Source organism: Anomaloglossus baeobatrachus, chromosome 2, assembly GCF_048569485.1.
Source record: "Anomaloglossus baeobatrachus isolate aAnoBae1 chromosome 2, aAnoBae1.hap1, whole genome shotgun sequence".
NCBI lineage: Eukaryota > Metazoa > Chordata > Amphibia > Anura > Aromobatidae > Anomaloglossus > Anomaloglossus baeobatrachus.
In genome coordinates, this window is record NC_134354.1 from 429,516,370 (window position 1) to 429,543,924 (window position 27,555).

Sequence of the window (27,555 nt, forward strand, 5' to 3'; positions counted from 1 at the left end):
TGAGAAGCAACCCCACACATGAATCGTTTCAGGATGCTTAACAGTTGGCATGAGACAAGACTGGTGGTAGCGCTCACCTCTTCTTCTCCTAATAAGCTGTTTTCCAGATGTCCCAAACAATCGAAAAGGGGATTCATCTGAGAAAATGACTTTACCCCAGTCCTCAGCAGTCCACTCCCTGTACCTTTTGCAGAATATCAGTCGGTCCCTGATGTTTTTTCTGGAGAGAAGTGGCTTCTTTGCTGCCCTCCTTGAAACCAGGCCTTGCTCAAGCAGTCTCCGCCTCACAGTGCGTGTAGAAGCACTCACACCAGCCTGCTGCCATTGCTGAGCTAGCTCGGCACTGCTGGTAGTCCGATCCCGCAGCTGAAACCGTTTTAAGATACGGTCCTGCCGTTTGCTGGTCCTTCTTGGGCGCCCTGGAGCCTTTTTGGCAACAATGGAAGCTCTCTCCTTGAAGTTCTTGATGATGTGATAGATTGTTGACTGAGGTGCAATCTTTGTAGCTGCGATACTCTTCCCTGTTAGGCCATTTTTGTGCAGAGCAATGATGGCTGCACATGTTTCTTTAGAGATAACCATAGTTAACTGAAGAGAAACAATGATACCAAGCACCGGCCTCCTTTTAAAGTGTCCAGTGGTGTCATTCTTACTTAATCATGACTGATTGATCGCCAGCACCTGTCCTCCTCAACACTCACACCTGTGTTAATGGAACCATCACTAAAACAATGTTAGCTGCTCCTTTTTAAGGCAGGAATGCAATGATGATGAAATGTGTTTTGGGGGTTAAAGTTCATTTTCTTAGCCAATATTGACTTTGCAAGTAATTGCTGTTAAGCTGATCACTCTTTATGACATTCTGGAGTATATGCAAATTGCCATTAGAAAAACTTAAGAAGTAGACTTTGTAAAAATTAATATTGGTAGCATTCTCAAAACTTTTTTCCATGACTGTATGCTTAAATAGCTGGATAAGGGTGCAATCTGTACTGCATACTATTAAACAGAATACATATACTATATCTTGCTAAGGTTTTATTTTGATAACATGCTCTTTAAAATTGTGGACTTATAAAACTATATTGGGTTTTGCTGGAGTTCCCAGAAATTAATCTGATGTTGGTTATAAAATAGGTGAATGTTAATTTTTGATGACTGTAAAGCTCACTAAACTAAGAATCTTGGGTTCATGCCACGCCATATAACGCATTGCAAAAAAATTCTGACAGTAATTGTTTTTAAGTGTCAAACTGCTCAGACGTTTTGGGAATCATTTTACTGGGTTACAAAACCCACACTTAGACATGGCACCTTGGTGGAAAATACAGAATTATCTGGCAGCCTTTTAGGCATTGGCAGCTATGGCAGTAAAAGAATAAACCTGATGGTTTTTCCATTATTCTCAGAAGCAACGAAAACCCAAATGGATTGTAAAATAAATTCCTATCATGTTGTTCTTGGAATAAAAGCCGTCCACTTTCCTGCGTAAGATACAGAGCGACATAACAGCTTCTTCACTGGACACTGTTATCACTTCTCTTACACCTTGCTTCTGTTTATTTTTATTATTTCCCCCTTTTCTTTTTATATATCCCCACAATTCACCTTAATGGAAACCCTTTTGCCTCAGCATTTCAGGGCACTTATGTATTATGGTTGATAACATTTTCAGCCATTGCACCTCTCTGGTTCCTGACATTAATTAATTTACATACCGTACTTCAGTCCTCCTATTTACACTATACACTGAATGAAAGGATGATGGTGTCAGGTAATGAATATTGCTTGCTAGCAAACATTCATATAGTATTTTATTTATTTCATCAGAGGCACATAAACATTGATGGACAAGTCATGCCATTCTTGTCTTATGTACAGCAATCTACATTTCTGAGGTTTGCATTCCATTATATAAAGAACCTATAATTACTAGTTGAAGTATTGTAACTAAGGCTGAGCGGATCCGCGCGGTTTCAACGCTATTTGGGTGCCGGACCCGGGCCCAGGATTCCGGGTGCACGATCCGGATTCGGGAATTAAAGTGAAAATAAACTAAAGAAATAAGTGAGAGTTTCATACTTACTAAGACTCGGTGTCATGGCGGCACACTGCTTCTGGGTTGTGCATTCACTTCCACTACTGTCCATCGCATACAAACAGCTTTCGGTGTTGTCCCTGCCCACCGGCCGTCCTCTCGTCTGTGATTGGTTGCAGACAGACACGCCCGCAGCATGTGACAGTTTCTGCTGCAGTCATCGCTCATCGTGGCTCAGTAATCGGCTACACTCAGAGCTGAGCAATACCAGCCTTTAATATTTAACAGTAGCCTTCAAAACTTATAATACATATAACACTACAGAATACCAAAGTATTAGGCTAAAATATTATTTTATTGTACAAAGAAATACATATGCAAAATATTTTTAAATATTAAAATACAAATACAAAAGCTGCTTATCAGAGATGGTGGTAATTAATTACCATAATGTAAACCATTGATTAGATTTTTTTTTTTTTTAATGGTTAAAGAATATTTTTATATATAAATATAAATATATGCAGTCCAAAAAATATATATAAATGGTTAATTAAATATGTGGTGCAATGAAATTTAATGCATAAACTATAAGTTACATATGCTCAAAGTGCAATAGTGCAAAAGCAATATACATATATATTAGTTTAAATAATAAAAGTGCATAGTGCCAAGGTAAACAATTATGACTGCATAACTTACATGACAATTACTCCCACCAGGTCTGGTCACCTTAACATATGTTTCAAAATAGCTGATCTCCTGAGAATATAAAAATATTCTTTAACCATTAAAAAAAAATAAAATTCTAATCAATGGTTTACATTATGCTAATTAATTACTACCGTCTCTGATAAGCAGCTTTTGTATTTGTATTTTAATGTTTACAAATATTTTGTATATGTATTTCTTTGGACATAATAGTAATTGTATCCGGTATTAAAGGGAATCTGTCATCAGGTTTTTTGCCACCTAACCCGAGAGCCGCATTATCTAGAGGGAGAGATCTTGATTCTAGTGGCACCCCTTCATTTTTTCATACACTATACAATATCTTCAGAAAGAAAAGGAAACGTGCAAAAGTTCAATTAGTGATCCAAAGTAATGCAACAATAAAGCAATGTTCGTCAACTTACATGTGATAATTTCAAAGAACCACCAGAATAAACAGCATGAGCAGCAATAAAGGCACCCCTAATTAATACTTGGTTGCACATCCTTTGGCATTGATGACAGCCTCCAAACGTTTCTTTTAGCCATAAGCTTGCCCGTCTTGGCTGGTATTTTCTCCCACTATTCCTTCGCAGTTTGTTCAAGCTCTTAAATGTTTGCAGGGTTCTTTTTCCCAACGGCAGATTTCATCTCACCCCAAAGATTTTCAATAGGATTTAGGTTAGAACTCATTGCTGGCCATTTTAAAACCGTTCATAATTTTCTTTCAACCATTGCTGTGTACTTCTGAATGGGTGCTTTGGGTCTTGCTGGAGGACCAATGATCTTCGACTCAGACCAAGTTTTTTTACACTGGGTAGGACATTTCGCTCTAAAATCTCTTACTAGTATTCTGATTCATGATTCCTCTGATGCAATCAAGGCCTCCAGTACCAGACAAAGCAAAGCAACCCCTCAGCAATATGGGTCCTCCACTGTGCCTAACTGTTGGTAAGGTGTTTTTTTCCTTATAAACTTCATTACGCCATCTGTAAACAAATTGTTGCTTTGCATTGCCTAAAGGTCTATTTTTGTTTCATCAGTCCACAGAACATTTTTCCCAGAAGGATTGTGGTTTGTCAAGGTACTCTTTGGCAAAAATCAGTCATTCCTTTTTATGTCTTTTCTTCAGCAATAGTTTCTCCCTTGGCTTTCGTCCATAAAGCTCTGCTTGGTTTAGTGTGTGGCATATGGTGCTTGTTGAAACCATGACCACAGGCTGTTTCAGGTTGGCCTTCAGGTCTTTAAATGTTTGACGTGGTGTTTTTTCTAATATTCGCACTAACCTTCACAGACATCTCTTGTCAATTTTTCTTTTTCCTCCATGTCCAGGGATGTTCTTGACAGTTCCATGCTTCTTAAAAACATTGTGCACTGTTGAAGCTGGGATACCAAGGTCTTTGGAGATGGCCTTAAACCCTTTGGAAGACCTGTGTTTGCTAATAATAGCAGTTCTGATGTCCTCCTTTGTTTTCACCCTTGTGACAGAAGAACAGGGTCTACCGTGTGGCTTTTAAAACATTGAAGTCATCATTCATTGGCTAATTCATGTCACATTGATCACATTTGATGCTCATTTTTTATTTATCACAGTCAAGTCAAAATGTGTTTCCATACTTCTTTAATGTAAAGGGTGCCAATACCAGTGTCACATCAGCTTGAGGTTTTTCTATTTTCTCTCCTATTGTTTTTTTGCTTTAAATTGTTGTTTATCATTTGCTCTGTTGTATTTAACACGAGTGCGCTATACAAAAAAGCTATTTCACTTGATTCATTTTTTTTTCCAGGAGCTATTCCACATTATGTACTTAAACTTCATGGGTGCCAATAACGATGAGCAGGACTGTATGTTACTTAATGGGCTGTTTGCTGTAGTTTTGATCTGAGTATTATCAGCAGAATATTATCATTAGAGGACCAGTAAACATGCTGCAATATATAACTTCATATTCATGAGCTCTGTATAACCCTGCCTCCACCACTAATTGGCAACTTTCTGCATATGCATAGTATACACTGAAAGCTGCCAATCAGTGGTGTGGGCGAGGTTATATAGAGCTCAACATTCAGAGAACTGATAGCTCTGCAGCAGATAAAACCAGGATTTTATCAAAACTTTAGCAAGCATTCCACTATCTGTTATATCGTTAAAATCAAGGTCTCTGCCCCCTACTTCATGCTGCTCTAAGGGGTGCTTCACACACAGCGAGCTCGCTGCCGAGATCGCTGCTGAGTCACGCTTTTTGTGACGCAGCAGTGACCTCATTAGCGATCTCGCTGTGTGTGACAATGAGCAGCGATCTGGCCCCTGCTGCGAGATCGCTGCTCGTTACACACAGCCCTGGTTCGTTTTCTTCAAAGCCGCTCTCCTGCTGTGACACACAGATCGCTGTGTGTGACAGCAAGAGAGCGACAAATGAAGCGAGCAGGGAGCAGGAGCCGGCGTCTGACAGCTGAGGTAAGCTGTATCCAAGATAAACATCGGGTAACCAAGGTGGTTACCCGATATTTACCTTAGTTACCAGCCTCCGCAGCTCTCACGCTGCCTGTGCTGCCGGCTCCGGCTCTCTGCACATGTAGCTGCTGTACACATCGGGTTAATTAACCCGATGTGTACAGCAGCTAGGAGAGCAAGGAGCCAGCGCTCAGTGTGCGCGGCTCCCTGCTCTCTGCACATGTAGCTGCATTACACATCGGGTTAATTAACCCGATGTGTAATGCAGCTAGGAGAGCAAGGAGCCAGCGCTCAGTGTGCGCGGCTCCCTGCTCCCTGCTCACACTGGTAACTAATGTAAACATCGGGTAACCATACCCGATGTTTACCTTAGTTACCAGTCTCCGCAGCTTCCAGACGGCGGCTCCGTGCAAGCGCAGCGTCGCTTGCACGTCGCTGCTGGCTGGGGGCTGTTCACTGGTCGCTGGTGAGATCTGCCTGTTTGACAGCTCACCAGCGACCATGTAGCGATGCAGCAGCGATCCTGACCAGGTCAGATCGCTGGTCGGATCGCTGCTGCATCGCTAAAGTGTGAAGGTACCCTAAGGGTATGTGTGCACACTGCAATTTTGTTTCTCCAGCGAAAAACGCACATTCTGGCAGAAAAACGTACCTCTGGCTGGAAAAACGCATAAAAAAACATGCGTTTTTGCCTCTTTTCTGTTCATTTTTTGGTGTGTTTTTGATGCGTTTTTGATAATGCGTTTTACAAAAGAGAAACAAAATATGATGGGATAATTGGTAGCTAGGATAGAAAAAATAGAAAGAATAGATAGAAAGAACATAGAATAGAAAGAACATATAGAATAATTAGAAAGAACAGAATAGATAGAAAGAAATAACAGAATAGCTCGATAGATAAAGGGATAGCTGGCTTGGCCAGCTATTTTTTTTATTTATTTTTTGGTAAAAAAAAAATGATGTAGGGTTTCCCCCCCATTTTTCATATTTTTCAGGCTGCTACCCTTAGCTGTTTGCTGTACTTGGGCTGGTTATGAAAAATTGAGGTGATCCCACGTGTTTTTTTTTAATTATTTGATTTATTTAAAAAAGAAAAAAATGACGTGGGGTCCCCCCCATTTTTGTAAAACCAGCCATGGTGCAGCCAACAACTGGGGGCTAATATTATTAGGGTGGGAAGGGCCATGGTTACTTGGCTCTTTTCAGCCTAACAATAGCAGCCTGCAGCCGCCCCAGAAGTGACGCATTCATTAGATGTGCCAATTCTGGCGCTGGGCTCGGTCCTTCCCATTGCCCTGGTGCAGTGGCAATCGGGGTAAGAAGAGGTTAATAGTATCCCATAGCTGCCACTAAGTCCTAGATTAGTAATGGCAGGCGTCTTTAAGACACCCCTTGACTAATCTGTAAGTGAATGTAAATAAACACAAACACTCCAAAAATCCTTCATTTGAAATAAAAGGCAAAAAAACACCCTCTTTCACCAGTTAATTAACCCCCAAAACACGCCTGCAGGTTTGAAATAATCCACACAAGGTCCCATGATGATTCCAGCTCTGCTACATCTGACGCTCACAGCGAGCGCCATAGAACATGACTGCACGCTGTGAGCTCCACACAGCAACTGAAGTGAGTCACTCAGGATAGCCGCAGCCACAGCTGGAGTCCTCCACCTGTGAGAGCAAATCATCCAAGTGACTGACTGGTGTGAGATTAAAGATACTAGAGTTGTTTGTAATGACACTCAGCTCTGCTCTTGTCTAAACAGTGCTCAGAGAACAGAAAATAAAAAAATAAGCTTTATTCAGCTTTGAGGACACTATCCTGATATGGCCAGTTTAACATGTTAAAACTCTTGAATGAACCTCTTTAAGCAAGAGGAAATTTTGTGTCTAGACAAACAGGCGAGTACAAAGAGAAAGCAGATGGCAAAATATGTGCCTTTTCTATATTTTTGTCTCTGAAAGAAGGGAGCATGTTCACTATGTATATTCTTTTGAGGTATCTCTGACTCTTCCCAGTTATGGTTTTGCACATATACACAAATGTTAGGTGTTCATCTTGGTTTTAAAATAACATATCTAGAGCCATTTCTTTCTGAGCCAGATATATGCAGTATATATTGTATGAAAACATGTCTCTGCTCCCACTGGACTGTTAAAGCATCCTTGCATTTCCTTCATTGGTTTGGGAATCCTAAAATGTTTATAGGAATTTTATAGAGCCCTGAAGACATTTCAACACAAAGACGTTTTGGGCTGTAACCGTATTTCTGGCACGGCTTGTAAAAGCTCTTTAAACCTAGTTGAATGTCCTCTTGAAAATGCAGTCACTTTGACGGGGCATCTGCTAACAGATTCTCTGTTATAGACTGAGCTGCTTAAAGCAACCCGCTCTTTAGAGCCAAGACAAGATGAAGGCAGCATTCTCATGGAGGGGAATGATTTAAAGGGACCTCCTTCCTGTTTCAGGATTTCCTGCAGCAGGATATTAAGATGATTAATAATTTTATTGCTGCAGGAGACAAGTTGAAAGGAGATTTGCCCACTTTATATTAATATTTACTTGATATTTTCATCTTTTTGTGTCTACTTAAATGTAAAAATTCCAAAAGCCCAAATGTATAGATCTTACATTTATGATGCATGTGTATGGATATATATACGGTATATATATAATATATAATATGCATGCAGCAATGGTGGAAAATTAGCAAGTCTATGTCATTTATGCCTAGATACCCATTTTCCCCTCTTTTGTAATATAGCTAGAGGATTGGATCTAGGAGGATCCAGGCTAGATCTTCATGTACAATGGTTATCCAGTACTATTTCCTGAAAAGCAGTTATCTGGCTGAGTTGAGGTTAGGGCTCATTTGTACTTGGACCTTCTTTTCATATCTTTATATTGTAGTTTACAATAATCATTTATTTCCTTGTGGACATATCTAATTTAAAAGAATCAAATACTAAAATGTGCCGTTTATTATGATCTATAATGCTTTGTTGGCATATTTCCCTTTGTTAAGATGGAGTCCCTGAGGCCTTGTATGCCATTGCACAGCTCTATGAATACGTGGGAATGTATTTCTCATCTAAGATGGCGTCAGCGAGCATCCAGCACTTGTGCATGCACAAGTTCCCGAACACAATTATTGTTTTTCTATTTCCAGATTCACTGTAACGCATATGGACATGCGCAATAGCGCTAACAGAATGTCAAAAATGGCACACAGCTTTTTAGAATGATATGTGTACTTGGTTGAGTCTTGTAAACAATTATAACTAACACATGAATAAAATTTTAGATCATTTAGCACAATACTCAAGTGATATATAAACATATATTTTCCACTTAATGATTTATATTATGAAGAGTGCACAAAATAATGCTAACTATGAAAGTATTTGTATTATGACTTTGATTGTAAGTTATGTAAGGATTTCTTTGCTACATATTCTTCCTGTCTACGCCTAGTTCACCGCTTGATAAAGGTTCTTTGGAATAAAAACGCTTTCATATACAGTATATATATATATATATATATATATATATATATATATATATATATATATATATACATATATATATATATTAAAAAAAAATTGTGCTGTCCTTGCACTCATACACTATAAATCTTAGATGCCCAGTGCAGTTGTAGTATCTTTAGAAAACTTGTCATTCACGGTGACAGAAGCTGCTTCTCACCCCTCCCATCTGAGACGTTCCATGCTGTGAGTATATTAGCTGCTTCTCCTCAGTCCGAGAAGAGGGGTGGCTTGACCACACCTCCGTTCGCTGCATAGAAGCAGATATCAGGAGACTGATACAGCACGGAGATTCTGGGAAGTCAATCCCCTCTTCTCAAACTGGGAAAGCAGCTATTATCAGGAGTCTGATACAGCATGGAGCTTCATACTGGTGTGTGACGTAACGTCCCAGATAAGAAATGTGAGGAGCAGTTCCTGTCACAGTGAATTACAAGTGTTCTAACAATACTAGAAGTGGACTGGGCAAGTCAGCTTTATAGTGTATGAGTGCAGGGACCTTACAAAAGCTTTTATCTCCCGAGAGTACCCCTTTAACAGGAAGTACTGCTTATTTTGTTCATTTACACCATAGTCAACCTTTCAATGATTTGCATTTCTCCTATTAAAATCCTTGAAAAAATGAATCCTGAAGCTTTATTTTTGTTGATATTTTACTGTTCTCTTTTTTTCCAGGGTCCGTCATGTCGTTACTATTATGGTGCTCAAAAAATGAGTGAACAGAACATTTTGCAATATAGACTGGGATTAAATCAAGCATGGGACATTGAAGAGCTTGTAAGTCTTGGGAAAAGGCTCCGTGCTTGTGCATACTATGCAGCTCGTGATCTAATGATGGAAGCTGACATTGTTTTTTGTCCGTACAATTATCTTCTGGACTCACAAATTAGAGAATCTGTAAGTTAAATTACAACTTATGTAGAAGTCCTAAAAACTATAAAGACTAAATACTATGTATATATTGGGGTTAAAATGCACACTTCAGCTCTTATAAGTATATGTTTTTAACACATGTGTATTGTAGATATACAGTCATGGGAAAAATGAAAAACACCCTCTTTGAATTCTATGCTTTTATGTATTGGCCATAATAAAATAACATCTACTTCTTAAACACAGACCTGTGAAAACTGCGGGCCACATCCAGCCTTCTAGCTGTTGCTGTTCCTATCCAGCCATGGACTGGCTGAAAGCAGTGGTCCTCATAACGCCCCTCTTTGTCTCGATTTCACATGGGATGTTGATACCGGTGAATGTAATGGTGTAATCAGTTGTCTTCTACCATTCAGCCTATATGATTGCTTTTCCTGGTGCAGCAGGCGTGGTGGTGTCACTAAATTTGCACCTTCTGTATAGACTTTGTGCAGAGCAAAGAATGGAGCAGCACGATGGGGGAATGGTGGGAGGTAAGTAATTTTTTATTTAACATTCGTTTTGTGGGGGCCATAAGTGGGCCATTATTATGTATTTAGGGACTATAGGGATCATCCTGTGGTGTTTATCATTCTGCATTTGAGGACTCTGAGGGATAATATTGTGTGGGGATCATCATCATATGTTCGGGTAGGTGGGGGATCAAACTGTGGGTCTTATCATTCTGTGTTGGGATCTGTGAGGGATCATATTGTGGGGGTCATTATTCTGTGTGTTGAAGCTTGTGGGTGATTAGGAGGGGCTGCTGATAAGTCTTTGGCCTTGGGATCTTTTTTTTGTCTCTATGGTAACGAATGTTACATCACATGAAAGCCTTATGTGTCTAATAGATGTTTTCCAAATTTTTTGGTTTTGTTGCTTATGGCAATAGTATTCTATGCACACGGGAAAACAAAATGTTGGAGTCTAATGCGATATTTACAGCAACTGAGAGCAGAGGAGTGAGAAAATTGTTGTTTCTGCAAAGAAAGTCTGCAAAGGATATTCATGGTGATATGTTGCAGATATTGGGGATCAATGCCCTTCATATTCCACAATTAAGAAATGGGTTGCCAAACTGAAAACGGGCCACTTCAGCACCAATGATGAGGAATGTCCTGGACGACCGAGAGTGGTTATTGTTCCAGAGATCGTCGATGCTGTGCACAACCTCATACTGGAGAATTGATGAATTTCAGCTAAAGGAATAGCAGACATCATGGGGATTCCCCATGAACGTGTTTGTGTCATTATCCATGAACATTTGGACATGAGGAAGCTATCTGCAAAGTGGGTCCCCAAATGTTGACAACATATCAAAGAAGCATTCAAGTGAAAACTTCCCGGTCCATTTGTCAGTGTTTCCAGACTGATGAGAACTTCCTGGATCGACTGATCACTATGGATGAGATCTGGATTTATTTGTATGACCTTGAAAAGAAAGAGCAGTCAAGAGTCGAGGCAAAGTGGTTCTCCTCGTCCAAAGAAGATCAGGGTGAAAAACTCAGCCACTAAGGTGATGGTGTCTGTGTTCTGGCATAAGGAGGGCATGCTGCTAGTATACTATCTTCAAAAGGGTTCTACCATCAATGCAAGGTATTACATTGAACTTTTGGACCAATTGAAGGCAGCTCTGAAGGCCAAAAGGCTCGGCAAGCTGTCCAAAGAAATCTTGTTCCTGCAAGACAACTCCTCCACTCACACTGCACAAGCGACCATAGCAAAATTGGCAGAGCTGGGCTTCCAGCTGGTTACTTTCCCACCTTATTCACCAGATCTAGCTCCCTCCGATTATCATCTGTTTCCAAACCTGAAGAAACACCTCAAGGATACCAAATGTCACACCATTTCTGATGCCATGGCTGTTATGGATACCTAGTTTGAGGCACAACCATAATCCTTCTTTTTGCTAGGCTTACAGAACTTGGAATACCGATGTAAGAAGTGTGTTGACATCAGTGGAGCGTATGTGGAATACATGTAAAGTTTCATCCTCCTATCTCGTTTCTTTCTGAGTAAAGCCAAAGACTTATCAGCAGCCCCTTGTATACGGTGTTTAGGAGTGCTGGGGGGCTCATCGTATAGTGTTGAGGGGGCTGTGTGAGATTACATTGTGGGATTCATAATTCTGTGTTGGAAGGTTTAGGGGGATTGTTCTAAGTGGAAAACCGTGGACCCTACCATTACTAATCTAGGACTTAGTGGCAGCTGTGAGCTGTCATTAATCCTTTAGATTACCCCGATTGCCATCACACCAGGGCAGTTGGGATGAGCTGAGTAAAGTGCCGAGATTGTCGCATCTAATGGATACGACAATCTTGGCACTGCAGGCTGCTATTTTTAGGCTGGGGGGCCCCATTACCATGGGTCTCCCCAGCCTGAGAATACAAGACCCAGCTGTCGGCTTTATCTTGGCTATGTATCACAATTTGGAGGGACCACACGCTGGTTTTTTAAATGATATAAGCACACGGCTGGGGACTGCAGCATGTAGCTGTATGCTCTATCTGCACTGAGTTTCAAAATATAGGAGGACCCAATGCCATTTTTTTAATTTATTTATTTTTACACCACTGTAGGGACGCAGACAGCGTGTGTGATTCCAAAATCATCATGGATGCTGTCACACAGGGTGGGGGCATGGGCTGACTGCACCCAATCACAGACGCCGGGATTGATGGAAGGTGGGGGAAGTAGTGAATATGTATGAGGGGTAATAAGCACTTAAAAGCACTGTGACTGCTGCGGAGAAGGTTGGTAAGTATAATGGTTTCTACTTTATTTCTTATTTTATTTATTTTTTCCTTTTTTCAAAAATTTTAATTTCTACCACTCTCTGCGTGGCCGAACGCGAATAGTTACACACATTTGGGGGTCTGTGCACAGACACAAAGTATAGTTCAGGTTCACCCAACACTACTCATGACCTGGTTTCTTTGAGGAGATAAGTTTCAGACTGGACGAGGGAAATGCATTGAATGTTGTATACATGGACTTTTCAAAGATATTTGATACAGTGCCACAAAAAAAGTTGGTATTTAAAGTGAAAATAATTGGAATAGGGGAGAATATGTGTTGGTGGGTTAAGAACTAGTTCAGTGATCAGAAACAAAGAGTGATTATTAATGGAACGCACTTGGACTGGGTGACAGTTAACAGTGGGGTACTACAGGGATCAGTATTGGGCCGTCTTCTTTTTAACATATTTATTAAAGAGAATCTGTCAGCAGGTTTTTGCTACCTCTTCTGTGAGCAACGTGATGTAGGCAAAGAGGACCTGAGTTCAACGATGTATCACTTAGATTATTGGCTGCAGCCATTCTGACGCAATAAAAGATTATTTTAGATTTTGTATCTATCAGAGCTCTGTGAGCTGCCTTCGCCCACACCAGGCTTTCAGTGAACATTTCCATACACAGTAGCTGCTAATCACAGAAGGGGGTGGAGTCGGACTAGAGCTCAGGCATTGCTGAGACTCACTAATGATAAAGATAACAGGCTTAACCCTTTAATGATGGAGCCAATTTTTGTCCTTAATGAGTAGGCAATATTTTACAATTTTTACCAGTGTCACTTTATGACGTTATACTCTCGAACGCTTAAATGGATCCCAGTGATTCAGTATTGTTTTTTCATGACAAATTGTACTTTGTTATCGGTAAATTTAAGATGATATCTTTTGCGTTTATTTGTGAAAAAAAAAACGGAAATTTGACAAAATTTTGGCTGTTTTAAAAATTTTAATTTTTATGCCCTTAAACCGGAGAGTTATGTCATATAAAATAATTAATACATAACTTTTCACATATGTCTACTTTACATCAGCGCAATTTTTGAAACATCATTTTTTTTTGTTAGGAAGTTAGAAGGGTTCATAGTTTATCAGCAATTTCTCATTTTTCAAATAAAATTTACAAGCCCATTTTTTTAGGGACCATATAAAATTTGAAGTGACTTTGGGGGGTCTAGCTGACAGAAAATACCCAAAAGTGACACCATTCTAAAAACTGCACCCTTCACACTGCTCAAAACCACATCCAAGAAGATTACTAACCTTTCAGTAGAATGAAGAAGTAAATACATGAACATTTTACCTAAAAACCTTTGTTTGAACAAACAGGAGGGTGCCAAACGAGAGGCACAATATATAAATTTTGGAACACAAACTTGGCTAAAATAGATTGCCATGTCGCATTTGCTGGGCCCCTGTGGTACCTAAACTGCACGAACCCTTCTCAAGTGACCACATTCTGGAAACTAGACCCCTCATGGATATTATTCAGGGGTATAGTGAGCATTTTGATCCCACAAGTACTTCACAGAATTTGAAAACAATAGGTCGTTATATTGAACATTTTCATTTTTTTTACAAAAATGTTGCTTTAGCACCATATTTCTCATTTTTTCAGGAGGCAACACCAAAAAGTCTACCCTACAGTTTACAGCCTGGAAGGCTTGTAACGGAAGGAACACCATTTGAATTTTGAAAAGCAAATTTGGCTTGAATAGGTTTGCATTTACAGGGCCCCTAAGGCACCTAAACAACAGAAACACCCCACAAGTAACCCCATTTTGGAAACTGGACCACTCAAAGAATTTATCTTGATGTTTGGTCATCACCTTGAACCCCCTGGTCCTTCACAAAAGTTTATAACCTTCAGCCGTGAAAATAAAAAATTACATATTTATAATTTTTTTTTTTTATACAAAGGTTTCACTTTTTGAATGCTAAAATAGTTGAAATTGTTACTGGAAGCCATGTTGTGTTTGGCGAGGCCCTGATGTTCCTAAACAATGGAGCTCTTCCACTAGTGACTATATTTTGGAAACTAGACCCCTAAAGGAATTTATCTAGATGTCTGGTGAGCACCTTGAATCCCCTGGTGCTTCACAGAATTTTATAACGTTGAGCCGTGACAATAAAAAATACATTTTTACCATATAATTGTTACTGCAACCTGATAGCTTTTTTTCTCAAGGGTAACAGGAAAAGGTGCAGCATACAATTTATTGTGGAATTTCTCCTCCGTACACTGATACCTCATATTTGGTAGAAATCAACTGTTTGGGTGCATAGCAGGGCTTGAAAGGGAAGGAGTGCCATGTGAATGCAAAGTTGTCTGGAATCATTAGCGGACGAAATGTTGCACTTGGAGAGCCCTTGTTGTGCTTAAACAGTGCACTTTCCCCACGTTACCCCATTTTGGAAACTAGACCCCTCAAGGATTTTATTTAGGGGTATAATGAGCATTTTGAACCCACGGGTAGTTCACAGTATTTGATGACCTAATGTTATCATATTGAAAATTTAAATTTTTTTTTCACTAAATTGTTGCTTAAGCTCCACATTCATCACTTTTTCAAGAGGCAACATCAAAAAGTGGGCCCCACAGTTTGTCACTCAGTTTCTTATGAGCGCAGGGATTCCACACGTGGTCAGAAACCTCTGTTTGGACAAACTGGAGGGCTCGGAACGGAAGAAGCACCATTTGAATTTTGGAAAAGCTGAAATAAATTGCCTGCACCATGTTACATTTGCAGGGCTCCTAAGGTACCTATATAGCAGAAACCCTCCACAAGTGCATAATTATGTTCTTAATTGTAAAAGACTGGATAAATCTATCATTGAAAAAGACTAAAGCGGGCTTTACATGCTACGATTTTGCTACAGCGATCTCGTTGGGGTCACAGATTTTGTGACGCACATCCGGCCGCTGTAGCGATCTGGTAGTGTGAGACTCCAAGGAGCGATTTTGGATCGTTGCAAAAACGTCCAAAATCGCTCCTCGTTGACTCCGATTATCGATACTATCGCTTTCACGTTGTTGTTCCTCGTTCCAGCGGCAGTGCACATCGCTGTGTGTGACTCCCGTAGGAACGAGGAACATCGCCGGCCATAATGCGGAAGGAAGGAGGTGGGCGGGATGTTCGTCCCGCTCATCTCCGCCCCTCCGCTTTCATTGGGCGGCCGCTCCGTGACGTCGCTGTGACGCCGAGCGGACCGCCCCCTTAGAAAGGAGGCGGTACGCCGGTCACAGCGACGTCGCTATGCAGGTAAGTATGTGTGACGCGGGTGCGCGATTTTGTGTGCGACGGGCAGCGATATGCCCGTTTCGCACAAACAATGAGGGCGGGTCGCATGCTAGCGATATCGGGACAAATATCGAAGCGTGTAAAGCCACCCTTAGATGTATGGGTGAATGACAAACTCAACTTTACTGACCAGTATCATGCAGCTGCTGCCAAGGCTAATAAAATAATGAGATGCATTAAACAGGTATAGATGCTAATGAAAAAATAGTTTTATCCCTATACAAGTCACTAGCACAAACCTGCTTAGCGTACTGTGTGCATTTTTGGTCTCCGGTGTATAAGAAGGACAAATTAGAACTAGAGGGGGTGCAGAGAGGAGCAATTAAGGTTATTAAAGGAATGGGTTTGGAGAACCGAAGGCTTAGTCAATCTTATTACAATGTACAAATAAATGAGGGGACAGAACAGAGACCTTTCTAATGATCTTTTCACAATTAGGCTATGTGCGCACGTGTGCGCTCTGCACCGCACCTAAAAGGTGCGCTTCAGAGCGCAGCTGAAAAGCTCCGTTCTGAAGCGCATGGTGCCGGCAGAGAACGTGCGCTCTGTATGCTGCCTCTCCCTATAGACAGCATGCAAACCGCACGGAAGAAGTGACATGTCACTTCTTAGAACGCAGCGATTCGGGCAGCAGCCGAATCGCTGCGTTCTAATATGCCACGTGCGCACGGCTCCTGCACAATCTCCATAGACTGTGCAGGGGACGCAGGACGCATGCAGTTACGCTGCGCTGCAGATCGCAGCGTAACTGCATGTAATACACACATGTGCGCACATAGCCTTAGGCCTGCAACGGGCACAAGGGGGTATCCCCTACATCTAGAGGAAATAAGTTTTAATCATAATCACAGATGCAGATTCTTTACTGTAAGAGCAATGATACTATGGAACATGTGGCTGTAATTGTTGATTCAGTACTAATATTTAAGACATGCCTGTATGCCTTTCTTATAAAATATAATATTACTGGTTATGTGCACTAGATTCTGTGTTTGGGCATTGATCCATCGAACTAGGTTGCCATATGTGGAGTTTCCAAGGAATTTTTCCCCTAATATAGAACTGTCTGCCCCATGGGGTTTTTGCCTTCCTTTGGATTAACAGGGTAGGCTATAGGTTGAACTCGATAGACTTGTCTATCTTCAATCTTAAAACTATGAAACTATAAGCGCCCGCTCTAACTCCAGCCATGATTGCAAGTTCAGTTAACAGGACAGGACCTTTGATGACATCATATTCATGTGACCAGTCTGTAACCAACGAAGTAATACAACATTCACACCTGACTGGTCACATGGCCTTGATGTCATGGAAGGTTTTTAGTCAGTGATGCTTACCGGGTTGCACAGTAATGATCGGACTTGGCAGCAGAAGCGCTGGGAGACAGTCTGCAGGATGCGTCGCGGGACCTGTAAGTGTAATGACAGTGTTTATTATTAACTATATTCTTTATTTTACAGCCCCCCCCCGCCCCATCCCATAACTGTAAAGCCCGAAATCGGTGATCGGACGCAAGATCGTGTTATCTCAATCCCGATCTTTACAAAATGATCGGGCGAGGCTCCCAATCTTGACCATGGGGGGGATCACCCATCACTACTGCTGAGGTGTCCAAAGTATCAACTGCCAGAAGAAAATAACCTACCCCATCCATGATCTGTCGAGTGGAGCACTCAGGTGCTGTCGGTGTCTGCTCCCCCAAGAGCACAAAAAGCCCCAGTGTAGCATCACAATCTGGAGGGAGGATGACAAGGGCTCGAGTATAATTTCAGAATTTAGTTTTAAACTTCCTCTATTAAAGTCAATGAAACTGGGAGCTACAGGTTAATAATAGGAGCTCTGATTGGTTGCTATAGGAACAAAGGACATTCTTAGTATAAGCAACTTATGTGTGAGGTAATATGATATCGGTGGAGAGATGGACAGAGACAGTGATACAGACAGACATAGGCACAGACAGAGAAAGAGGCAGACAGGGAAAGAGAAAGCGATAGAGACAGACAGACAGAGAAAAGCAGACAGGGAATGAGACAGACAGGGAAAGAGACAGACAGACAAAGGCAGGTAGACAAAGATAGAGGCACACACACCGAGATAGGCAGACGGGAAAGATAACGACAGGGGAAAGATAACGACAGGGGAAAGATAACGACAGGGGAAAGATAACGACAGGGGAAAGAGACAGACAGACCGAGACAAACACAGAGAAAGACAGGGAAAGAGACAGGCAGGCAGGGAAAGAGACAGAGGCAGACAGGAAAAAGACAGACAGGGAAAGAGACAGACAGGGAGACAATCAGACAGAGACAGACACACAGACAGACAGACAGGGAAAGAGAGAGACAGAGAGAGAGACAGAGACATAGAGAGACAGACAGGGAAAGAGACAGAGAGACAGACAGAGAAATAGAGACAGACAGAGAGGGAGAGAGAGACAGGGAGAGCGGGAGAGAGACAGTTACTATCACGGGAAACACTGGGTACTACAGCTATGCGATGTAAGGTGACCAGCAATAGGCTATACACCCATAAATTAGTATATAGAGCACAGATCCAAAAACACATAAATTAAAGGAAAATTTATAGCGGTAGCAATGTAGGAGACCAGGCCCAGAAGCTTCACTACTACCTATGTTTCGGTAACATGGATTACCTTTGTCAGGGGGCGGTGGGCGAAGGTAATCCATGTTACCGAAACGTACGTAGGAGTGAGCTTCTAGACCTGGTCTGCTACATCGCCACAGCTATACTCTTTCTCTTAATGTAAGTGTTTTTGTATCTGTGCTCTACATACTAATTTATGAGTGTATAGCCAATTGCTGGTTACCTTTATATGGAATGGTAGCTATATTGCAGCACAATTTCCATCTGTCGGGATGTTTGGCGACCCCTAGTGGTGACTATATATAATGCAACTGATTCGTTTTTTTACAACTATATACCATTGCTTATATGGTAGATAGGTCCAAATTCTTGATTTTAATGTAAATTCTTTTTGATTTTGCACATCCACCCAAATCTTGTTATTTATCATCTTTATTCTGTCCATAAACGTTAATTTTATGCAGTATATGGGCTTCTTGATCGTATATACTTTTCCTTTTTGCAATCTACTCATAGGTAGGGAGAGGAGGGAAGCAGACGCCGGTGATATGCATGCCAGCAAGAGCATGCGCAAATGCAGGGTCGTAGCAGGGCTATACCCACCCGTCCTGAAGACCAAATGCCCAAATCTTCTGCTCAATGCAACACACATGCTATGTGGCTCGGGGCGGGCAGCAGCTTACTGGTTAACGGACCTCAGCTCCTGTACCTGATTTTGGACTGAGTTGATGTACACTGGTTCTGCCATACCAGTGCAAGAGGATACAAACTGAACATTACAAAGTTCACTCTTTGTCACTGCGTTGGTGAAACAGAGTGCCCAATCACACTATTACCCTAGAAGAAGTCCATTTGAAAGAAAAAATAGAAATAGGTTAGGCTAAGCAGTGACTAAGACTTGTCTGGAACAGATCTTGCCTCCAACTGACACTACAAATAATTGAGGAAGCCTGATGTTAGCAGGCAAATATAGTCTGCTGGGAGGCAGCCAATTTTTATTTAGCATGTAACTATCCCATGGTTTCTGTGTCCCTCAAAGAAGTTAATGAGAAAAATTCTTATACTTTTTGTTATTTGTAACTTATTTCCAATTTTATGCCTAGCTTGAAAAAAACATCATTTTGCAAGTATTCACTTCATATTGACATTGTAATTAGTTTATTTTAGGTTGAGAGTAGTAATGAGTGATCACGAAGATGCTCGGTACTCAAAACGAGCAGGTTGTTTGGACGCTCTCAACTCTAGTACCGAGTATAATGGAAGTCAATGGGAAACTCAAGCATTTTTCTGAAAGACTCTTCTGGAAAAATTCTTGAGCTTCCCATTGACTTGCATTATACTTAAAAAGTACAGTCGAGTCTGTCCGAGCGCCGACCTGCTCGTTTTGAGTACCGAGCACTCGAGCATCTTAGTGCTCACTCATTATTGGTTGAGTCGTGACAGTATTTTATGATTATTTATTTATTTATTATGCTGTATTTGTGTCTGCCCTCCAGTATGGCCCCCTAAGTGTGCCTGCTCCTGTTACAGAAAAACGTATGCAATAGTTGCGGTTATTTAGTTTTAACTAATGCTTTGTCTTTCATTGCTTCTAGTTGGATATTTGCTTGAAAGACCAGGTGGTAATTCTAGATGAGGCCCACAACATGGAAGACTGTGCCCGTGAATCTGCCAGTTATAGTGTAACAGATGCCCAGTTGCTGTATGCCCGAGATGAGATAGACAGCATGGTTACTCATGGGATTAGACCAAGCGACCATGAACCCTTACGAGGGGTTTGTTACAGTTTGACTAAGTAAGTTATTTCTTGGGAGAAATGATTACAAATAAGCTGTAGTCTAGCAATAGTAACTTTGAAACTTACACAACTGCACTTACTAGAGATATTGTATAATCTGTAAATGATGGCGTATACAAATACCTTTACTTTTATCATTTTTAGTTGGATAAAAGAATGTGCTGAGAATTTGGTGGAAAGGGATTATGAATCTTCATGTAAAGTGTGGAATGGTAAAGATATCCTTTCAATTTTCCATGACATGGGTATAACTAATGCAACGTTTCCTCTGCTTAAGGTAAGTGCCAATTTTGTACTTTCCAGTGTGGCAGATTGTCAAATTTCATTTATATAGAATTGTATCTTTTTAGACTTAAGTGCATTTTTTTGTTGTCATGTAGGGAAATCTGGCTGCTGTAGTTGAAAAGGAGGAAAAGACAACTATGCTGAATGGCCAGGAGTCTGTAGTGAAAGTTCCAATACTTAGTCCACCAACGCAAATAGTATTGCAGGGACTGTTTCTTGTTTTGGACTATTTGTTTCGTGAAAACAACAGGTTAGTTTACACCAGTAATAATTTAAAATATTACCATGGGTTGACGACAGAATGCCTTGGGCACAGTTATATGCAGGCTTCCATAAACTCAAGGATGAGCCTACAGCCAATATTACGCCTTCCTACTGTTATATTATTTAATTACATATTTAGTAACATTTTGCAAATTCCAAACAAAATAAAATACAAAGAAACTCGCTCCCAATCTAAAATCGTAAATGGATTTAGGACAACTCCCAGTTATGTAAACAGATACAAAGATTATACACATTGTATTGCCGTTTTAAACATAGGATATAAAGACGTATAGTTCACATTTACAAATATAGTTTTTTTCGACAAGTAAACACATTCACCTTGAAACCTTTTTAAACTTGATTTCAATACGCCAGTCAGTAAGTGAGCTCTCGCATATTTACCCATCAGAATTCTGCTGCCGACCATGATCCCCAGATGCAGGGCTCTGAAGAGCTCATGTGAACAGAGCAGTTGTTGATCTTGCCCATCTCCATTCATTCTTCCAGAAGTGCTGAAGACTAACCGAACGCAACGATCGGCTATCTCTGGCGATTCAATGAGAAATGAATGGTGTGGCGTCCCTAACAGGAGCAAATGACGTGTGGTTTGTTCTCCACTACTATAATATTATAATCTGTTATATTTTGTTTGACTGTATTTAGTTGGAAAATGTAGTGATGTCTCTAAATAAGAACGATTTTAAAAAAATAAATAAATAATGAATGGACCAGCAGTGCGCATGTTTGACCACCTCTCCATTCACATGGGGCTCTTCAAAAACTACATTCTCGAGATCACTGGGGGTCCCAGCTGTTAGACCCCCAGCGATCGGGAATTTAACCCTTATCTCATGGTTATGGGATTAACATCTAAACTTGAGTATATCCCTTAATGCTGTCAGAATTCCCAATCAAATGTACAAACTAACTTGTAGTACAGGTGGCATTCTATGAGTTTGCCACATTAAAAGTCAATTAGCTCTTCAGTACAGCCCATACTACTACCAGTGCTTGTCTATACAAATTGCATGGTTGCGTGCTTGATGTTCTACATCTGCTTGTAATGTGTGTGACTAAACCACCTGAAAAGAAATATTTAGGAATTAAACATTGCTTGACATCTCTGTACACATGAATGCCTAATTTAGAAGAGTGTGCATATACAGTTAGGTCCAGAAATATTTCGACAGTGACACAAGTTTTGTTATTTTAGCTGTTTACAAAAACATGTTCAGAAATACAATTATATATATAATATGGGCTGAAAGTGCACACTCCCAGCTGCAATATGAGAGTTTTCACATCCAAATCGGAGAAAGGGTTTAGGAATCATAGCTCTGTAATGCATAGGCTCCTCTTTTTCAAGGGACCAAAAGTAATTGGACAAGGGACTCTAAGGGCTGCAATTAACTCTGAAGGCGTCTCCCTCGTTAACCTGTAATCAATGAAGTAGTTAAAAGGTCTGGGGTTGATTACAGGTGTGTGGTTTTGCATTTGGAAGCTGTTGCTGTGACCAGACAACATGCGGTCTAAGGAACTCTCAATTGAGGTGAAGCAGAACATCCTGAGGCTGAAAAAAAAGAAAAAACCATCAGAGAGATAGCAGACATGCTTGGAGTAGCAAAATCAACAGTCGGGTACATTCTGAGAAAAAAGGAATTGACTGGTGAGCTTGGGAACTCAAAAAGGCCTGGGCGTCCACGGATGACAACAGTGGTGGATGATCGCCGCATACTTTCTTTGGTGAAGAAGAACCCGTTCACAACATCAACTGAAGTCCAGAACACTCTCAGTGAAGTAGGTGTATCTGTCTCTAAGTTAACAGTAAAGAGAAGACTCCATGAAAGTAAATACAAAGGGTTCACATCTAGATGCAAACCATTCATCAATTCCAAAAATAGACAGGCCAGAGTTAAATTTGCTGAAAAACACCTCATGAAGCCAGCTCAGTTCTGGAAAAGTATTCTATGGACAGATGAGACAAAGATCAACCTGTACCAGAATGATGGGAAGAAAAAAGTTTGGAGAAGAAAGGGAACGGCACATGATCCAAGGCACACCACATCCTCTGTAAAACATGGTGGAGGCAACGTGATGGCATGGGCATGCATGGCTTTCAATGGCACTGGGTCGCTTGTGTTTATTGATGACATAACAGCAGACAAGAGTAGCCGGATGAATTCTGAAGTGTACCGGGATATACTTTCAGCCCAGATTCAGCCAAATGCCGCAAAGTTGATCGGACGGCGCTTCATAGTACAGATGGACAATGACCCCAAGCATACAGCCAAAGCTACCCAGGAGTTCATGAGTGCAAAAAAGTGGAACATTCTGCAATGGCCAAGTCAATCACCAGATCTTAACCCAATTGAGCATGCATTTCACTTGCTCAAATCCAGACTTAAGACGGAAAGACCCACAAACAAGCAAGACCTGAAGGCTGCGGCTGTAAAGGCCTGGCAAAGCATTAAGAAGGAGGAAACCCAGCGTTTGGTGATGTCCTTGGGTTCCAGACTTAAGGCAGTGATTGCCTCCAAAGGATTCGCAACAAAATATTGAAAATAAAAATATTTTGTTTGGGTTTGGTTTCTTTGTCCAATTACTTTTGACCTCCTAAAATGTGGAGTGTTTGTAAAGAAATGTGTACAATTCCTACAATTTCTATCAGATATTTTTGTTCAAACCTTCAAATTAAACGTTACAATCTGCACTTGAATTCTGTTGTAGAGGTTTCATTTCAAATCCAATGTGGTGGCATGCAGAGCCCAACTCGCGAAAATTGTGTCACTGTCCAAATATTTCTGGACCTAACTGTATTCAAAATAGAGAGAGGGGATTAAAGAGGTTGTTCACTACTTATTTTTCCAAGCCACATCGATATAATGATGAGAAACAAGGCTTCTCTGAAATACCTTGTGTTGCCAATAGTGCCTGTGAGTGGCACTATTGCGGTCGGCTCATCCTCTTCTCGTGACCACCCAGGCTCCGTGACCTCTGATGTCCGATGATGTCACATTAACTTCCAGTTGACCCGACATCACCAAGGCCATCCCCAGTCTTCCTGAGTAACTGAAGCAAGCATTGTTGACCTTAGGGAGATCAACATATCCACTGCGGAGACACCATCACGTGTTTCTCAACGCAGTGATTCTAGAGCATTGCCCCCTGGGAAGTATGCAAATAAGAAAGCCGCGGAGACACCATCACGTGTTTCTCAACGCTGGCAGGAAACTAGCCAGGTCTTTCACCGGGAAGGAACAACCACGGGAAGGGCAGTCTCCAGTCAAGGAGACCACCTATACCAAACATGGTATCCATCCACAGACAGCCGTTTCGGGGTATTTGCCCCTCATCAGTGTGGAGTAGGAATCTGGCTAGTGGGGGCAATGCCTAGTATAAGACTACTTAAGCAAGCATTGTTGACCTTAGGGAGATCAACATATCCACTGCGGAGACACCATCACGTGTTTCTCAACGCAGTGATTCTAGAGCATTGCCCCCAGGGGGCAATGCTCTAGAATCACTGCGTTGAGAAACACGTGATGGTGTCTCCGCAGTGGATATGTTGATCTCCCTAAGGTCAACAATGCTTGCTTAAGTAGTCTTATACTAGGCATTGCCCCCACTAGCCAGATTCCTACTCCACACTGATGAGGGGCAAATACCCCGAAACGGCTGTCTGTGGATGGATACCATGTTTGGTATAGGTGGTCTCCTTGACTGGAGACTGCCCTTCCCGTGGTTGTTCCTTCCCGGTGAAAGACCTGGCTAGTTTCCTCCAAGCGTTGAGAAACACGTGATGGTGTCTCCGCGGCTTTCTAATTTTCCTGAGTAACTGGGCTGTGGGTGGCGTTTCACCACTTGTCACAACCCAGCATCTCTCCTGCTTGCGGCACTCTGCAATGAAGGAGAGAGCAGGGAGATGCTGGGCTGTGACAAGCGATAAACGCCGCCCATAGCCCAGTCACTCAGGAAGACTGAGGCTGGCCACGGTGATGTCATGTCAACTGGAAGTTGACCTGACATCAGAGGTCGTGGAGCCCGGGGGGGTCACGAGAAAGGGATGAGCCGACCGCAATAGCACAGGCACTATTGGCAACACAAGGTATTTGAGAGAAGCCTTGTTTCTCAACATTATATCAATGTGGCTTGGAAAAATAAGTAGTGAACCACCTCTTTAAGGTGCTGCCAGACTCCACCTGTGGTGGATTATCCCCCTTTAAAACAAAAAGATTAACTATTGAATTTTGGGGGAGAGTAGGCACACCCCCATAAATACAAAATAGTTGACTGGTCTTACTGCAATCAGCTTTTTTTTTACTGTTTTTGTGCACCTCTTCAGCAATGTAATATGTAGTAAATGTAAATTAGTCATCATAACTAGAACAGACCCGTGGGAGTTCGGTTTCTGCTGGTGCGGCTGAACTTTTTTAAAGTTCAGTTTTGGACCCAGGCTTGACCTAAACTTATTGGGCAAGTTAGGCACATACAACCAGCCATAAACACAACACTTCCGGGGTGGGGCGGCTGGGTTTTTCCCTTTTTTGCACACTACATCTGATCACATTGTTGTTACCCCCAATGTGATCCATTGAAACACTGCAAGCGGATCACACTGGATTGAGCACCGAGTGTACCTGAGCACAGCGATGCTCGCGTGAGTGCTTTGCATTCGTAAAGCACCATAAATCTGAACCTGAACTTTGTCTTCTTGGAAAGTTTGGAAAGAATGTGCGAACTTCAGGTTTGCACATTTCTAACCATAGTACATAAGTAATCCATAGTTCTAAGCAATAAATAGGCATTCATTGGAAATGTTTACTAAAAAAATGAACTGTCAGTTGGCCATTTCCATGCTGGATGACCATATAAACTAATTTTAAGAAACAAAGAGCACTAATGTTTTAGGCTATAGCAACTTTATCTAGTGCAGAAAATATGTACTCTAGCATTTTAAAATTATTGAATAAGGTGACAGATATATTTCTAACAGATGTGCTGGTGTGATTGTCATTTTACCATTTATTATAGTAGACATCCATTTCTTTAGATTTGCAGAAGATTATAGGATTGCCTTGCAGCAGTCTTACACATGGACAAGCAGACAAGATTTGGCAGATGAAAACGGATTCTTTGCAAGACCAAAAAACCGAAGAAACATTCGTCAAAGGACACTAGTTTATACGTTGAACTTCTGGTGCTTGAACCCAGCCGTGGTAAATTACAGTTTTACTCAATTTATGCGCTTATACATATACACAATCATGGCCGAAAGTGTTGACACCCTTGAAATTGTTTCAGAAAATGAAGCATTTCTCCCAGAAAATTATTGCAATTACACTTGTTTTGCTTTGCACATGTTTGTTTCTTTTGTGTGTTTTGGAATAACACAAAAACATAGAAAGAAAGGCAAATTGCATTAATTTCACAGAAATCCACAAAAATGGGATGGACAAAATTGCTGGCATCTTTCGAAATTTTGGGGAAAACAACTTTGTTTCAAGCATGTGATGCTTGTTTAAATTTAGCTGTGGCAAGTAACAAGTGTGAACAATATGAAAATTACATCTGAAACCAGATAAATAGGGGAGAAGTTAACTCAATCTTTGCATTGTGTGTGCCACACTTAGCATGGAAAACAGAAAAAGCAGAAGAGAACTGTCTGAGGACTTGAGAACCAACATTTTTGAAAAATATCAACAATCTCAAGGTACAAGTTCATCTCCAGAAATTTTAATGTTCCTTTGTTCATGGTTCACAACATATTCAGGAAGTTTACAACCCATGGCACTGTAGCTAATCTCCCTGGTTGTGGATGGCAGAGAAAAACTAATGAAAGGTTGCAACGCAGTGTAGTCCAGATGGTAAAGAAGAGCCTCAATCAAGTTCCAAACAAAGTCAAGCTGTCCTGCAAGCTCAGGGTGCATGCGTGTCAGCACAAACTATCTGTCAATATTTGAATGGAATAAAACGCTATGACTGGAGACTCAGGAAAACCACACTGCTGACACAGACCGAACAAAGCGAGACTGCAGTTTGCCAAAATGTAAATGAGTAAGCCAAAATTCTTCTTGAAAAAAGTGTCTTGTGGACAGATAAGACCAAGATAGAACTTTTTGGTAAAGTACATCATTCTACTGTTTACCGAAAATGGAATGAGGCCTACAAAGAAGAGAATACAGTACCTACAGTCAGATATGGTAGAGGCTGAAAGATGTTTTTGGGTTGTTTTGCTGACTCTGGCACTTGGTGCATGAATGCATGCAAGGTATCATGAAATTTGATGATTACCAAAGAATTTTGGGTTGCAATGTATTGCCCGGTGTCAGAAAGATGAGTTTGCATTCTAGGTCATGGGTCTTCCAGCAGGACAATGATCCCAAACAAACTGCAAAAAGTACCAAGAAATGGATGAAAGCAAAACCCTAGAGAGTTCTGAAGTGGCCAGCAATGAGTCCGGACCTAAATTCTACTGAACACTTGTGGAGAGATCTTATAATTACAGTTGGGAGACGTCGACCTTCAAATATGAGAGACCTGAAGCAGTTTGCAGATGAAAAGTGGTCCAAAATTCCATTTGAGAGGTGTAACAAGCTTACAGTTCGTAGCCTTCAGTTGGGGACATATGAACCATGGGGTTATATGCTGTCACCTGGAGGCTCACAGTAAGAATACATCTTAGAAAAAAAGTTGACTCCTTTTCAACACTCTAATAGTAATAGTTTAATAGTAGAGCTGCTCAGGACTAATCCGGGACCGGCAGATCACTGCTCAATACAAAAAAAATCTCGATCTGCTCCGGAATCTGGTGCCCATATAAATCAATGGGGACAAAAATCCAGAGATT

At 41.1% G+C, this 27,555-nt stretch overlaps 1 protein-coding gene across 2 annotated transcripts in view; it reads left to right on the forward strand.

The window, feature by feature from the left end:
* The window catches only part of BRIP1 (BRCA1 interacting DNA helicase 1), a 455,971-nt gene that overhangs the window by 180,737 nt on the left and 247,679 nt on the right, over window positions 1-27,555 (forward strand). The window contains exons 8-12 of one of the 2 annotated variants that reach the window (XM_075336237.1): window positions 9,425-9,646; window positions 19,954-20,153; window positions 20,301-20,433; window positions 20,537-20,691; window positions 25,759-25,924. In XM_075336237.1, coding sequence (XP_075192352.1) covers window positions 9,425-9,646; window positions 19,954-20,153; window positions 20,301-20,433; window positions 20,537-20,691; window positions 25,759-25,924 — 876 coding nt within the window. The remainder of the gene's footprint in view (window positions 1-9,424; window positions 9,647-19,953; window positions 20,154-20,300; window positions 20,434-20,536; window positions 20,692-25,758; window positions 25,925-27,555) is intronic. The other variant, XM_075336238.1, reaches the window with a different exon arrangement.